Source organism: Cryptomeria japonica, chromosome 6, assembly GCF_030272615.1.
Source record: "Cryptomeria japonica chromosome 6, Sugi_1.0, whole genome shotgun sequence".
Lineage (NCBI taxonomy): Eukaryota > Viridiplantae > Streptophyta > Pinopsida > Cupressales > Cupressaceae > Cryptomeria > Cryptomeria japonica.
The window spans coordinates 403,307,260-403,325,124 of NC_081410.1; the positions used below are offsets into that span (position 1 = coordinate 403,307,260).

At 34.7% G+C, this 17,865-nt stretch overlaps 1 protein-coding gene across 2 annotated transcripts in view; it reads left to right on the forward strand.

The window, feature by feature from the left end:
• Nucleotides 1–17,865, forward strand: part of LOC131065838 (arginine biosynthesis bifunctional protein ArgJ, chloroplastic) — a 133,613-nt gene that overhangs the window by 94,486 nt on the left and 21,262 nt on the right. For both annotated transcript variants that reach the window (XM_058000475.2, XM_058000474.2), the window contains exons 9-13: nt 1,227–1,296; nt 1,449–1,529; nt 1,753–1,839; nt 2,476–2,598; nt 12,886–12,948. In XM_058000475.2, coding sequence (XP_057856458.2) covers nt 1,227–1,296; nt 1,449–1,529; nt 1,753–1,839; nt 2,476–2,598; nt 12,886–12,948 — 424 coding nt within the window. The remainder of the gene's footprint in view (nt 1–1,226; nt 1,297–1,448; nt 1,530–1,752; nt 1,840–2,475; nt 2,599–12,885; nt 12,949–17,865) is intronic.

Below are 17,865 nucleotides of genomic sequence, written 5' to 3' on the forward strand. Positions count from 1 at the left end.
AAAAAGCTCTTGTATTCTATCTTTTGCCAAAAGTTTGCAACTGCATGATCAGGCATGCACTGGTGATTTAAATGGTTACTTTTGTGTTTGTTAAATTTTTGGTCAATCTTCCTTATGGTGTGTGGTTATGCCCAATATGTCTCTTTTTTAAACTTACAAATTTTTTATCTTTCTATATCATGGCGTATTCTTCTGGAGTTTTTGGATACTTTTGTGGTTTTTTAGTTTCTGATCAGGTTACATGATCAGGCACACCCTGGAATGAGGCTGTCCTTTTTGTTTCAAATAAAAATTTACCACTAACTTATGAGCGTGCTTTTGATGCTTGAAATCATTTAAACACACCTTTTAACAGCGTGCTCCTTGGGAACTTTGAACTGGCTTTTATATCTTAAAATGTTTTGCTGTCTTCCTTATGGCATGTGTCTGGACTGTTAATTCTACTTTTTGATGTTTGACAACTTTTGACCAATCTTTACATTAGGCACACTCTATAAGCCTTGCTGGCACTTTAAGACCATTTATATAGCTTCTTTCACGTCCAATCTTTGGTTTTTATCTTGTTTGATCTGTTGGAAAGTGTTTGTCATCGCCTATGTGAAAACATTTATTGGATCTTACAAACATGACATTCACAAACCTTGGGTACCAGGATTTGGTCAGGACTCACTAGACAAACTAGACAATCAATAACAGTATTTCGACTTGAAAGATGACTGACTCTACAATTTTTCTTGTATGGGTCCAACATTGGTATTGCTCAGTTGAGCATGGAATGTCAAGAAGAGAGGTGGAATTTAAAATATTTGATAGATGGTTACATTCTAAGATTCTATGCTCCTATATTCAAGATCATAATTGTGTATAAAATTATAAAGCAGATTTGATCACTTTATTATTTAAAGAGAAAACACGGTTCCATATGAACTAAACTTTAAATGGCAACATGATGTCCTTAATGAAATTTGTATGCATGTATGTGCATTTCAGCACCTGTACTCGTATAAGACCTTGGCTATATAAACATTGTTTTGGGCACACAGAAGCAACAGGTTCTAACTTCTGTCTTCTTATATCTTCTGTTAATAATTTCGTGAGTTTGCATAGCTCATCTCTCCATCTTATACTGTTTTTTACTCATTGGTTTTTATCTGACGCTGAACTTTGTCATATCTTTATGATTTCTTGATATTCTTGCATACTGATGTTTGATATTCTTACTGTAGAGCTGATTCTGCCGCTGTAGCTATCACAACAACTGATCTTGTCAGCAAAAGTGTAGCCCTTGAGACTCAGGTGCTGTGTGATTTTGTAGTGCCTTTTAAACTTTCTTCAAGAATTAATTCCTCTGGGTTATACAAGGTTGACTTCATTTTTTGTCAAACAAAGTGTGCTCATTTTGGTCTTCAATCAATCAAATCCTTATGTTTTCACCATTTTGATAATAGATAGGAGGAGCAACTGTGAGAATTGGAGGCATTGCAAAAGGTTCAGGAATGATTCATCCAAACCTGGCTACAATGCTCAGTGTATCTCTCTCTCTCTCTCTCTCTCTCTCTCTCTCTCTGTGTCACACACACACAAGCAGAGACCATCATAGACACATTGACATGCCACATGCCATTATTGTACACATTAAACAGCATGAGAAATTTGTGATTTTCACAGCATGAGTGTACATTATTCTTTGAAAATGACTTTTTTAATTATACTTTAAAATATATTTATTTTTTATTTTCTTTGTTCTCCTAGGTTATAACTTCGGATGCAGTGGTTTCAGCAGATGTATGGAGGAAAATGGTCTTGACATCAGTGAAGAGAAGTTTCAATCAAATTACTGTAAGTTATTATGAGAAAATGTTTATATCACTTTGCTTCTATTAGTTAATGCAATTTCTTTAAACATTCTGGATTAAAAGTTCAACATGAATATTGAGTGGTAGCATAATTGGAAAACAAGTAATATTATAATGCATGCTTAAAATAACATTCTTTTTGACATGAGATTAACACAAAAAGAATTGATCATGGATGTATTTATAGTCTAAGGCTGGAAATGTAAAATACTTTTTGCAATGCTTTCATATAGAGTTGGTGGATCCTTTTGTTCTTCCTTAAAATGTTACCTAAAGAACATAGAATTTCTCGGTATATAAGAGTCTATGTTGTTATGGCATAGCTTTTACATGTTTCGGTCCATAAGAACGTACACAAAGTGGATTTTATGTATTGAAAATGGAGCAATTATGTAAGCACCTTTTTTTTGCATTTTTATTTCCCGCATTTTTATTTCCTGCATTATACTTTGAATTTTAGAGCTCAGAGTCTAGAGATGTTTTCTTTATATCCTAACAGGGTGGCAGGTTCATGTGTTGCCTATTAATATGATGATCCAGATGCAACATATTATATGTTGAGACTTGCAACAGATCAGATTTGTTATCATGTGATACGAACATTTTGGTTTTCTTGCAGGTTGATGGAGACTCAAGTACAAATGATACAATTATTGCATTGGCTAGTGGTGCATCTAGAGCCAAGGAAATAACTTCTCTTGAGAATTCAGAAGCCAATCAGCTACAAACAGCGCTTGATGCTGTATGTGTCATACTTGTCCCTTTTTAACATTGCATATGTTTTTCTAGGATAATTTCCAAAATGTTTCCAGTGGTACTATCATAGTAATTGATATACATACGAGTTCATCCTTTTGCTAAAGTCCCTCATGGGACTATATACCACAAACCGATATACAATAGTTTTACTTAAAGTACCGTTATTCATAATTTATGAACCCAAATAACCAGTATTTCTCTGAGTTTCAGGGATGGGTATGAAAGGGGTGAGGATATGGCAAATTTTATATATAAATTTATAAATTTTCAATTGAACAATTAAACTTTGAAAACCATTGAACATTCTAAATAGCTGAAATTCAAGTAACAATAACATTTATGACATTGAAAAATCAACATTCAATATTGCCCATTGAAAATTGAAATCCAAAATTGAGTAAAACATTGAAATACGAATACATAATGATAAATATGAATGTCTAATTGTCATAGTATTAGTGATCATGAAAATTAGCACTTGAAAATCGCCTCTCTGCTTTTCATTTTACAAAATATGTCTTCTTGAACAGCAGTTGACATGGGGGATACTGGAACATCCCTAGTAGATGGGGGAAGTCCCATTATGTATTGACGATGTTTGACATTCCCAAGCACCCCCAAAAAAGTGGAAATGTCCTGGGAGAGAAAAAAAATCAGAAAAAAAATGTGATGTGAAGGGGATGCAGCTTCCATGTCCTTATGTCTCTTAAACATCTAAGAGATGTGTCTCCATGGGGCACTGCAAATAACAATTTTCTTTCCTCTTATATTTTTCACTCTGTTGAATTTAATCAAGTTTAATGATTAGATGGTTGTTAAAAATTTCATGCTACTAACAATAAATTCAGCTAATTCCTTCTTGACATTGGTTTGACATGACTGAAGAGTCAAGCTCAAGAGATTTCTTGAAAATAACTCTGGTAAAAAATAAAATTAAAAGGATACAGATAATTGTTAAAAATTTTCAAAATAATTTTCTTTTCATATGTCTATCATCGATTTGTGAGATTTTTCACAAATTTTTGCAATACTTGCAAGTTAATAACTATAACCTTAGTCATTGCATTCGGCGAATTTGATACATGAAATTCAAAATTCAACGAATTTTTTAAAAACCCAAAAAATTTGTTCAGTTCGCCATAATATTCATATGGTAAATCAGTTAAGGTTTTCTCAGTAAAAAATGCATTTTAAAAATGCGAGCTTCCTTGATGGGTTTTCCTATTCATGGACGTCCAACATCCTTGCTTGTATTGGAGAAGCTATGCGCGGATAGAGGCGACGCTTTGCAAGTTCGATGCGAACAAAATTTCTCCAGCAACACCCTGCATGTTTGACGTGATCCAGCAAGTTTGACACCGCAGCTGCATCTCCTACGTGACTCCTGGACATATAGATTTTCATTGTTTTAGTTTTCTTTTAGGTTTTTGTTTTCGTTTTTTATGAATATTCTATCAAAATTTCAAAATGCTATTATTTCAATTAAAATTTATAAATATGTTGTTAAAGTTTGTATTTTTAATATAAAAACAGTCACTTAGATGTCTTAAAAAAAGCTTAAAGATTATATTATTTATAATAAATTTTATAAAAAGTTAATATTTAATTATAGTAAATTTAAATTTAAGATCTTTAAAAAACATTAGCTAAACTAATTTGATAATTTATTGGATATATTATTTATATTTAATTTTTTTAATATAAGGCGAATTTAATGTCGATTTTTTTTTTTGAATTTTTAACTGTTGTCGAACTTCATCCGAATTTTATTGTTGCCAAACTCGAATTCGAATTCGAACACGGTGACTTAGACTATAACCACTAGATTGATAGAACTTTTACAGTTTTAACTGACTCTTATGTGTTCAAATCAGATCTTCTCTTTGTACAGGAAGAACTCATGAGTACTTGAGAAATACTTGCAACTCATGTAACTATGCTAAAATGGTCCCAAGATTATTGGATTTAACTCAATAAGTACAAAAACATCCTTTCAGCATGGACCTATTGTTGCAACTTGCACCTAAACAAATTTTTTCATATAGTCATTTTTCTTGTCAAAACATTGGTCATTTCTCATCCAGTATGTCATTGTGGAATCCATGTCTCCCATGTTAATGATTGTCATGCCATGAAGCTTTAAGTAGTGTTCTTGCATAGCTAATAGAAGATGTTTTCCAATGTATCAAATTAGATAAAGATCAGAGCTTGGCTGCAAGAGAAAAGGAAAAATGGTCCGAGGCAGGAAAATGGACATCCTTGTGTATTAGATTGAGCCAATACAAAAGCAAGACATTAGTGTTGAAATCAAAAGGTGGCAAACACTTCCAATAAGTGTGCCAAGACACCAAGGAGCCTGAATTGAGTGAAAGATGGTCAAAATTAGCCATTCAAATCATTGGAACGCACCTCTATAATGGGTTGTCGAAATTTGATTTTGTTACAAAAGATATAGACCATTAGCATGTGCTAGTATGAAGGGATGTCAAAAGGGATTAAAACATTCAAAGTTAGTTGTCCTATATTTGTGGCACACACTCAAACTCAAAGATATGTCAAAGTTTGTAATCATAGAAACGGGTCGTCTAGTGTTCCCATGTGCTCCTCCACAAGGCAATGTCTGAAAGTGAGGAAATAAGCATACCAGACCACTAGCATGAGTTGATGCAAGGTGGGACCAGACACCATGATCTTAAAATGACAAGGTAACATGCACTCAAGCATGAGTGATGAGAGTGTCAAAATTTAAGCCAAAAGTTCAAAACACAAAAAAATATGACAGACTGCAGGTGTGCACTAGAGTAAAGAGTGTCAAGTGTGAGTAAAATCCTAAAACCAGATAAAAAGACCAAGGGTGCATGCTCACAAGTGCTTCGGCCAGTTTTAAAACATGAAAAAGGAGCACCCTTATGCTTGCTGTGAGAAAGAATGTCCAAGTTTTGTGTATAGGAAAAAGAACCTAACGCCTCATAAGGTTTTAGGAACATAATCAGTTTAGCAGCGGTTGGTATCATTGATTCTCTTCCATTTCAAGCATCTCTAGTAGGTTTTTCTGAGTTTTCTAATGCCATTAGACCATTTACCCAACAAGAGGTGCCATCTTTAGTCCAAGAAAAGCTTTACCATGCTGTTGCGCATCATTGGGAATGCCTTGTGGAGTTTGTTGCAGGTATTTCAGCTGGCACATAGTGTTGCACATTGGTTTTGTCGCTCTTCCTTAAAAGAGCTTAGCATTTGATGCTACAGTTTTTCTCAAAGGAGAATGTGTGAAGGTGGTCAAAACATTTCCAAAACATCAAATCATAGATTTGTTTCAAATGGTTATGGTTTGAAATCAATTTTCCATTCTTCATGAGACACCTACAGTTTTTGGATCAAGTTTTCATCAACCAAAGACTTTGCCAAGGATTTATTTTCAAGGTTGTCTTTGACAAAGCCTAGGGTTTTAAAACGTCAACAATTTAAGTTTAAAGAGTTGACAAGGGTTTGTATGTATGTGTTCAACAAGCATTCAGATTCAAGTCACCAAGATTGTGTGGGGATTCACCAAATCTGTTGCCAAGATTGTAGGGAATTGTGAAATTTGCTATGACTTACGAGGGTTTCAAGCTTCTTATAGAGCAAGGAAGCTGATCTTGTTGTATCAAAGTCATTAAGAGGAGCTGTCAACACTTTGGATTCTAAGTTACCCATTCAAGTATGGGTACGGGTACAGGATACAGATTCGGATATGATAATTTTTTTTCCTTGGATACGGGTACAAGTACATCTGAACATACATACACATATATATTTAATTTAATACATAATATATATGTAAAATATTATATATAAGTATTCATAATGTTATTATATATTTAATAAATCTATATATTAATACATCTTCAATTTCTACATCAACAATATATAATATGTTATGATCTTTTGACGACATGTTGCTGGTGTACATTAGATTTGTATGCATACCCTCAAACTAGGACCATTGCTTAAAACCAAATTTGATGCCAATTAAGTTAGAATAAACATCCATTTTTGGACAAGCCAAGATCGGATAAAATGAATACATTAAATATACATTTTATTCTGCCAAACCTAGTGCGTACCCAAGCCCGCACTTGGACCATACCCGGACCCGAGCCAAACTTGCACCCAGCCCTTGGCACCTGTACCCGATAATTGAGTTTGGATTGAATATTTTTAGTTGTTGCTATTATTGGAGGAGAGCTGTTCTTAGATGACATTTTATAAGGTTTGTCTTGAGACATTATATGTCTAGTAGAAATCTATTTGGAGTTTTTCTTTTTCTAGATACTTTATTTTTAAACAATTTGGTATTTGAGGCTTGCTTTGTGTGCTAGCAAACTATTTTAGCATGGAAAATTATATTTTTGTATTTTTCCTAGTTAATTTGCATTGTAGGAGAATGCAAATCTTTGTAGAAACTTATAAACAAGTGCTTTATGCCCTTAGGTTAAGCCAATAATAATTTTATGCCTACTTACTGAAAATGTTTTAATTTTGATTATATTATTGGGGATCCATACTGGGGCCCTAGACTAGCAACAGTAGATGCCATAAATACTAAAGAACCATCCAAGAAGTAGAGACTATTTTATGCCTACTTGTTGCTGAAATAGTTTTCTTTTTTATTATATAACTGGGGATCCATATATGAGGCCCTAGCCTAGCAACAATATAAGCCACAAATACTAATGGACCATCCATAGTAACACCAGAGACTTACATAGAATATTTAAAAACATATACTATCAAATTGAACCAAACAAAGTAAAACATATGGAGAACAAGACTCATGCATCCAACCATACAAAACTATAGAAAGCCATACCAAACTATGGTAGCAAAAGAATTCTCCCGCAACCAAAAAGTAACCATAAGGAGAATACTACCAAAATCAACACTAAGGAAACAACAAACTGGTAAAGCTACGAGAATACTACCACCCAAGGACCAAGCATACAGAATAGGAGCTCAACCAAAACAAGTACCTACCTATGATGGTTCCAAGTGACTTGTTGCATTGAAATTCTATTGTAAATTCCGTTCTCTTAGACTGGAGCAATTTCCACTAAAGGATTAAACAAATCATTAGTAGAAACAGAGCCATGAAGTTTAATACCTTTGATAATTTTTGTTCTATGCAAAGCACTTGTAAGCATTCCATTTTCCAAAAATGGAATTGTATATCCACTACTTAGCTCCACCATTCCATTACGAGACGAGATCACCGTATATTGAACGGTCATCCTAACATCATGATATAATGCTTCCAAAATTTGATTATCAACCTACATTCATGACGGCATCAACTTTCTCAAAAAGGTTTTCTAACAATGGTAGAGAGTTCCTAGAGTCAAGATGACTACAATGGTACCTTCCATGTGTGGATTTGACATTCTAGTAGCACTGCACACTTCTTGAGAGGTTTGTCATCTTGGGAGAGTGCCATGTTTCAAATAAATAATTGTCCTACGTGTTTTTAGTGTTGGTGGTGAGGTCAAAAATCACATTTGGCATATTTTAATATTTTCCAAAACTTTGGTGGTTGTGCAGAAGTAATTAAATTATTAAATGGTTAAATATTTAAGTTGTCAAAAAGTGAGAAATTTAAAGGACAACTTATATTTAATTATTTAAAAAGCTAATTATGGAATTTAAAGGAAAAAGATGAATATTCAAATTAAAAGAAAATTTTAATTATGTTTAGGTTTGGATGGAAAATGGATTAAATAAATGGAAAAAGTCATTCATTCTATTTTGTCAACATCAAATTCTAGAAACCCTTGTTGCAGAGCTTTGGTTCAACATCTTTCCATGAGGATGAAAACCCTCTGGGATTACTTGGAAAAGAAGATGGAAAAATTCCGATCCTCTTTGTTGGCTTCACTCAGAGGTCAAATTTAGGCTTTATGAGTTATTGCAGGTTTAGTAGATCAGAACATCCAAAAAATATATTTTTATTTAATTCTCTAGGTATTATTATTTTAGAATAAATCAAATATTATTTTTGTTTTGCTGATCACATTATATAGCCGTACCCGCTATAACTCTAGAGTGGGCTATACTAGAAAAGAGAGATCGATCCAATATTAAGAAGTCCAAAGGTAGCTTGGAGCATGAGGTGGAGGCGCGTTTAGGTCCGAAAATATTAAAATCGCGAAATTTCCAGGCGCGTTTAGGTCCGAAAATATTCTTAGCAGAGTTCGCCAAAAATGTGGAAACCTCCGAATTTTCAAAAACGCCTTGAAACTCCGAATTTGCAGAAGTGTTTAAAGGTCCGAAGTTTTTTTTTGCAAAATATGGTTAAGGGTCCGAAATTCTGGGCAAGTTGTAAAGCGCCTTATGGCCTGAAGTTTTCTTTTAAATTCCAAAAATGCCAGAAGGTCCAAAAATGCTTAAAAGGTTTGTAAGAAACCCCAAGAGCTCCGAATTTCGCCCAAAACATCAATTTCGGACCATGGGCCGAAATTTAATATTTGGAAGAGTTGCAAAAATCCCCAAATTGTCCAAAATTTCACTTAAAACGCCAATTTCGGACCCTGGGGGGCTAAATTGGAGAATATGATGAAATTACAAAAAGTGCCCTCCATTCTCCGAAATTCACCAGAAAAAGCATGAGAGTTAGAGTTTTAAAATTTGCAGAAGTTCTTCAAACCTCCAGAATCGCACCGTAAAACCATTCAAAACGTCCAAGACTCCAAAGGTAAAATCACGCAGAAGTAAATCGACCAAGGATCAGATTTCACATTCGAAGAGAAAGGAGAAGCATTTTCAAGATACATCTCACAAAGAGCTTCTCAAACCAGACGCCATTAAATTTAATATTTGTTAAATTAATTAATTTTTCAAATTAATTTAATGAAGTGAAATTGGTTGATTGATCGCAGGACGTCATCGAAGAACCAGGAGAAAAACCTCAAACCTCAAACGCAAATCAAGGCCAGGTGCTGAAAACTGAAAAAAGAAAAAGATGTGGGAACGTGTTGCAGGAGCGCGAGAGCAACCAAACATTGGGAATTGTGCCGCTGAACAAAGATAAAGTCCACCGATGAAATTGAAGGCAAAAAGCAAAAGAACACTCTGAATGCTGCAAGTTTATGCATTCTCAAAAAAGCACACAGCTGGATTTAAGTCCAGAAATTCAGTTTTAAAACTGAAACAACTTTATTGTAAATTGCCTATGGGTCTCGTGCAAGATATTTTTGTGGATAACTATTCCCGACCACCAAGAAGATTGGATAGACCTGAATTAAAGCCAAATAGTGGTAGGTAGTTGAGATAGTTGTTGGTTGGATAACTGAGAATTAATTCGGCATGGGTTAAAGCTGCCAGCTTCTGGAAGGCAGATCAGGACCCTTGGATGCAGTCCATCCTGGCCTCTGATTCAAAATTGTAAAATCTATAAAAGGCAGAGGCCTTTCTTTTGTAAAGGGTTAGATGGTTAGATAGTTAGATTTTAGAGTTAGAATAGGTTAGATCTTAGCAGTAGCATAGAGATGCTGCAGAAATTGTTGTAATAGGCAGTTGAAATCAATATATAAACATTGATTTGGTGTTTATTGTCTTGTTTTCATCCTGTTTGCATGGTTTCTTTCAGCATTTTAGATAGATCTTTCTATTTTGGGTGTGCAGGTATTTGATAGATTCAGGCTCATACCACTGAGGATATACTGATTGTGTATCCTTTTGTGTGGTTAACCTGAGCCTTCGATTGTGCTTAGTTCAATTGCAGGTGTCCGTCTAAGCTGCGCCAGAATTGGGTGCTTAGCCGTGCATCTCCAGTCTAAAAATCTTCCAAGTCCCTTTGAAGATCGCACCGTTCCTGCAAGGTTGTGAGCTATTCTGGCCAAGCAGGAATTGGTTATGTTGAATCCGTCTACCCGCATACCCGTGTTGTTAGTTTTAGATCTCCTAACCCTTTCCTTTTGCTCTTTATTGCATAATTCGAAAATCACAGCAGACTAGCTTGTTGCAAATCGTAAGTCCCCTTGTGTTTCCAGCAAAAACACATCAAGCCACTGAGAGGTCCTGCAGTCAAGACCTGACAAAAGAAACCTTGAGGTAGTCTCTTTTGATCAAACTTAGAAAACAGCATTAGAGACTTCCTTATCTCAAGAGAGAGTAGGATAATCAGTCGGCTATTCTATTCTGCATTGGCTGTATGGAGTTTGTAGCAATGTGATTCCAGACACGTCAACAGAATCATAATAAGTGACGCCGGTAGCCCTCCGTGTTTGGTAAGTCTGGGAAAGCCAGAGGTAAATGCACACTCAGTTGATATGGTATGGTCGGGAAATATTTTCATCTAATCCTATTCGATTGGCGATAATTATAATCCCTCCCCACCCGTAATAGTTTCATTTATACTTATTATATATTTAATATATAGTTTTAAATAGTTTAACAATTGATTATAATTTTATATAATAGTTTTAAAATTTTAATTACTATATACTATATTAACATAGTGTTTATTAAACTATATATTCATAATTATATGGTAAAATTATAAATTGATATAGATAATTTAAAAATTGTAGTTATAGATTTAATATTATACAACATTATTAACTATTAAGTATAAATAAAATAATAATTATTACTATATATTTACAATTTTTTATATTTTTTGTCTAGAAGTACCCAAACGTACCCAAGCCTTCAAATTTTTTTTTTGCCGTACCAACGTATCGTACCCACGCACCCGATTCCGATTCCGATTCCGATTCGGCAACTTAGCATAAGGGTGTTAAATAATTCCAAAAAAGGGGATCATAGGCTTCCAGCTGCTGCAAGTTTGAAGGTCTTACAAATCATTGATTGTGTTTTTACATTAGCCGTGGTAACTGCCGCATATTTGTTGCCCCTTTCAAAATCTTAATAAAGTTTGAAAATGGATAGTAGTCTTTCCTTATTGAATGGAGGGGGTAATGGAATATAGGTCACTGCCAAGGGCCCAAGAGTACTAAATGTTGCATATTAGCAGCCGCTGTCTATGAGGAACCAAAGAAACCTCATCCAAAAGAACCACAAGCATATTAAAGGGAAACCTCAACATCAGCCACTTCTGACTTTACACCTAGTCATCCAACCAAGGAGGAACCTTAGAAAAAAGTTCAAGTCAAATAAGAAAATTTCAGCCTTTGATCAAAAAGCCGATCGCAAGCATAAGGAGGTGATGTGGGGAATCCTAGATGCCAACACAGCAGACAAAGAGAAATTATAATTGGCTGCTCTCTTTTCAATAATTCTGTTATTCACATGATATGAATATTCCAGTGAGGAAATAAAAAACAAAATCGCATTGTTGGAACCAAAGAATAGAATTAAAAAATTTCAGCGAGAATTGCTGGGAACCTTAGAAAGGCATACATATTTCAAGCAGCAGATTGATATTTGAAAAAAACGATGTAATGGTAGTGGTAATACTAATCATTAGATAAAAAAATGTGTGATGATTATTTCTCATGAATAGCATTGGGATTGTTCATTTGTCAACTTTAAAGTTTAAAATGAAGAAATAGGTCAAAAATAAAATGAGCTTTGTGTAGAAGCAGAGAGCTGGTTTGAGAAATGAGTGACTACTGTATAAAAGTTTAAGGAGGGTGGATTCTTTGTGATGGTTTTGAGGGTTGTTTTCTTATAACTTTTTTCAATATTTGTGTAGTTGTTTAAAAATACATACGCTTGTTCATGAGCTGTATGTACCTTTTCCTTAATATGCTCATTAAATTATGTTTAAATGGTAGTTATTTCAGAATAACATTATATATGCATTATTGATATAAATGCACAGATTCAGATATCATCTAACACAATTGACATCTTTAAACATTTTATCAACCGCTTCTCATTTTTACTATTTAAAAATGGAAGTGATTGCTATAAAGGGACATTTGTGATGGCTTCTTGATATGTGTCTCAATGAACATCCTACCAGACCATCTTATACCCTAAGTTCTGACTTGTCAAAAATAGGATGCATCTCCTGGAACAATGCATTTAAGATTTATAACTGAAGGTCAGATAGGGAGTGTTGTCCGTACAAGCATGACTAGAGCAAACTAGTATGGGCATTCCTGGAACTAGAAGCAAGAGAAATTTTCGTAGCATAACTAAACATATTATGTTCTATATTTTTTTAGTTAACTTGGTATAACTAAATCTGGATATTAATGTGCAGGGAAGGATACTATTGAGTTAACAATATAACCAACTAGGTTCATATAATGCTGTTTTTCAATGGCAGGTGTTACAAGGTTTGGCAAAGTCAATAGCATCAGATGGTGAGGGTGCGACATGTTTGATTGAGGTAAACATCTTTTTCAAGGATCTATACCTGCAAAGCACAAAATCAAAGGAAGTTAGAAAAAAGTTGCATTTATTTGTTAGCTTATAAAGGCACCAGCTTGATTTATCCTCTTTTCCAATTATTGAAGTATGTGCTATTTAAGAAAAGCCCATTTATTAAGTTAATGCTTTATGGCTTTTGGTTTTCCATGGTGTGCTAGAGGCAAGGTGTGTCCTCACAATGTGTGAATATATAATATATATGCTTATACTTTTTCAAATATCTTTCATTTTGTTTTAGATTTATGAAATTCTAAACCTTGTCACTCTATCCAATGGAAAAGTAATTAATTGGTCTGCTAGTTGGTGTTTATTTGATCCTTTCAAATGAGGGCTAAGAGAAAGGTGGAATAGGGCTTCCAGTTTTTTGGAGTACTTGTATATATTTGCAATTGTTCCTGCATCTTGATACTGCTGTTTCACATGCATCCTTTGGTGCTTCGGAAGATGAATAAAGTTTAAACTCAGGGTTATCTGAGTACTTATAACTGAGGCGGAGAATGTATTGCTTATATTCTCAGGACATTAGGGGCATGGCAAGAATGTTCCCTGCTAGATGTATGTGGTTTGTTGAGATGGTTCTGGAAGTTACTCCTTAGTCCTTCATGATCCCCCACCATCTGATCCTAGTATGCATGTAATCAATATTTTATGCATCGTAGGAAACAACTGTATGCATAAGAAGTTGCACAAGTAATGATAAAAGCCTGAAATGGAAATGTAAATGTTCAATTGAAATACACATTGTATTGGATTTCACAGCAAGTCACACCCATGATCTGTGGGTTGACCAAAATATTGTATAATGTTGACTTTTTCTTTGGTGGTCTCAAACTATTTGCCGTGAGAATATCATATGGTTCTTTCAAGATTCTGTCCTTACTGGTATTTTTCATTGAAGGCCTTCTATCCATTGTTTATTATCTATTGCAACTTAATCTTCAGTTGGTTGAAATGAGATTCCATCATTGATTGCATCTAATCATTTCTTTTGATGTTTTGTTTACTATCTACAGTACTACACTTTACTCTCAACAGTCCTTGTTGCTTCATTTTTTTCCATTAACTTATATATTCACCTAGTTTGCAACTTAAGGCAGTTACCATCTCAAGATCTAATTCTGCAGAATAGAGTTTTTACTGTCTCTAGGTACCTGGCAAAGTGTTCAAGGGTGCATAGGAGGTTGAAAATATTCAATATTTGCGACCTATGTGTAAAGGCCATTGTAATTTTCAAGAACGGACACCTTTTTCTATCATTTATAATGCTAAAATCATAAAAACACCCTTTGGACGTGGGAACAAGGAAGGGGAAGAGTCATGCACTCATATTTATTGAACGGTTATATAAAATTGGAAAGGACACTTTTTTAGGCACCCACTTGGGAAAATTTAAAAGGCAATGTGAGGTAGGAAAATAGGTAAAGCATCAAAGCCTAAGTTATGCAACCACAAAACATAACAAGCTAAGACATTGATCCTATCACATCCAATAAAGATATGAAGACAAAGCACTTAAAACAAATATGCAAACCATAACAAAGTGCTTCCTCCATGATTCTCCATTGTTTCTCTTTCTCCTCCAAATATGTTGTTTGTGGATCTCACCTACAAGTGCAAAAGTGAGCAAAAAGGCAAGATAATTGATAGTGAAATCGACAGCGTGAGGATATTCGAGATGTGGTTAGCCATGATTGAGAAAAGAGTGCTCAATTTATAGACAATTTGATGAGGATTCAAAAAGGGCAACGAAATAAGGAATTGGCATGATTTGTGACAAATTGACTGACAATAATTTCATGACAAATTGCTCTTTCAAGATATGACAAATTGGGAGAAAATTGTGCAAACTAATTATGACAAATTGAGAGAAGAAATAGCCCCTTTGATTTATGACAAATTGAGAGCAATAATTGCTCATCAATTATTACATGATTGAGAGACAAAATAGCTACCTAATTTATGACAAAATGAGCCACAAATTTTGCTCATTGATTATGACATAAGTGAGCACAAAAAGCGGAGAAATTGGTGGGAAAAGTTAGGAGGGAATAATTAGTGGAATTTGAAATTCGAAAATTAGAAATGAAGAGAATTAGGTGAGATTAATTAATAAATTCTCATTTATTAATTAATTCACAAAGAAGACATAATTAGCCAATTAAATGAAACATTTAATTGTGACAATAGGGACCTAGGATAAATGAAATAATTTAACCTAGAAGGAAATGTCGAATAGGATTAAATGATTAGATCATAGAACCCTAGGAGATAGATTAGAAATGAAAGGATGACAATTAGGTCATGACAAAATTGAAATTGATATAAGGTCGACCATGATTAGATGATGAGGATTTGATAATTGATAAAGAGCCAATATCGATTGACTGATGAAGATCAACGACAAATTGATCAAGATTGACAAGAAGGACCAAATTGACAGATGACAAATGACAAAGGATCAATGACTAATCGATCCAAAATTGGCAAAGATTTGATGATTGATTGAGACCGATGACAAATTGATCAAAGATTGATAAAGGGTCGGTTTGATGAAGGTCGAATGACATGTGGCCGAGATTGACGAAGACCAATGACGAATTGATCGCAAATTGACAAGATTGATCGATAATTGACAAAAGAGGATCCAAAATGATGATTGAAAAAGGATGATAATTGATCAAAGATTGATTGAAGATGACAAAGATTGAGGACAAAACCCTAATTCAACACAAATCAGGATTGACAATGTCCAATTGACATGACAAAATTGATTACAACTCGAGAGACAATATTTGACAAGACCTAAGAGGACAAAAGCGCAAAAGAATGACAAGATGTCGACAAATGATAAAGATCAAGTGCACGACATAAAAGAAATGTTAATAAGATGCGAAAACCCTAAAATAAGGTCACGCGGACATGTTAAAGTATGACACCGCAAGCATTGACCATTTTTAGACGCCTACATTTCGCCCCTCTTTGAGACAATGCAATTATGAGCGTTGTTTCAAAGAATAATTAAGAAATATGCCCCAGACGACAATTAGGATATATGTATGCCCCCTCGAGGAATTGGTCAAAAAAATCCAAACAAGAGGCCAATTGATCGACAACAACGAGACGAATCTACCAGCGCAAACGAAACGCAAATGGGAGACCGAATGCAAAAGATAGAAGCATTCTAAAATACATTGCAGAAAGATGGCTATAACTCCAGTGGCGGACCACCTTGAGGAACATGCACGTAGCTACAAACGACTGGACGGTGGAAGAGGATGGGGAAGGGCCTAAAAAACCCATGTTTTACTTTTGGTCAATTGCACACACTTTTATGACATTGCAGGGGGTGTTTCGAAGCAAAAACATAACATTGGTGCACGTGTGAGGTGGATCCGCGCTTGTGTGTTATGCACAAGTGCAGGTTCATGTTGCACAAGCGCAGGTTGAGGCTACACAAGTGCAAAAGTGCCTAAAGATAGGTTTCAAGCAAGTCACGCAAGTGGAAAAACTTGTCGATGAAGGCGATGGTGGTACTAGGGAAAAAGGGACCTAGAGGGGATAAAATAAGACATGAATGCACCCAATTTGCATGTAAAAAAAGGAAATGCAGACTGTAGGAAGAAACCCTAAAAACTGACAAAATGATGCCCCATTGTTGGACAGATATGTCGGACCATGGACCATGGATAATAGAAGCTTCATCCTCAAGACAAGACAAACATGACGAGGACAGAGGGAGCATACAGTGATAGGGACATAGTCACTTAGTATGATTTAGATATCCTTGGATTTGTACTCAACTTGCGGGCCATACCAAACCAGACAGTTTGATTGACACTTTTGATGATATATATGATATGCAACTATGTTATGGTGTGAATTTATTGTCTATATGATGTCATGTAGGGATGCCTTATGTCCATTTCATGCGATGCAATGAATGAACATTGCACTTGTTTTTGTATTTTTGCTCTTATATGATATGCAATAAATAATGTTATGCAAAATGCTTTATTTTTGTGATTTTGTGATGCAATAAAGGACTATGATATGCAAATGTACTAACAAATGAATGCAGGATGCAAATATTTTTGGTGAACCGAAGTACTAGACCAAACCGAATGACAGGATTGATGGAAGAAATGTTAGTAAGGGGAAATTAGACAAAGAAGAGTTAGTGGTGAAGAAAAACTTGCTTTCACAAATGCACAATAGTAGGTGAAAACATCCTAAGACATACATGCCCCAGAATGCTACGAAACACTTTGCAAACAACAAACAAAAACCAAAAACGACCATGAACCATCCTGGCCACTCTAAATCACTCAGTGACATCATCAAGCAACATAGGAACATGATCCAAGATAAATCAATAAAAGATAAGACTCGCCAATTCAAACAAGTCAAACAAACATTCTGATCTTTGTTGCCAAAGTGATAGTGTTGTGATAAAAGGACGATCATGTTGTCTGGTTTCAGGGAATGTTGTACCTCGTATAAGACCCATGATAATGTTGACAAAGGACCGATGATAATGTTGATGTTATTCGATTGATACGACAACTTTGATCCGTTTGAATGCTTGGTTTGCTGAACAGTTCATCTGTTGGTGCGTGATTTTGTTAAGCGCAGTGTGTTATTGTGTTATCTGTTTGATGTGTGCTCAAATGTCTGTCTATGTACAAAGGGACAGTTTATTGGTGAAATGAAACAAAAGCGATTGTTTATGTACAAAAGAGACATTTTATTGGCAAAATGAACTGCAAAGGATTCTTTTTGGATTTTAATGTTTTCCAATTTTTAGGGTTTTGAAATTTTTTATTTTTATTTGTGTTTTTTTAAGGACATTTTACAATTTTCTTTGGATTATTTCAGG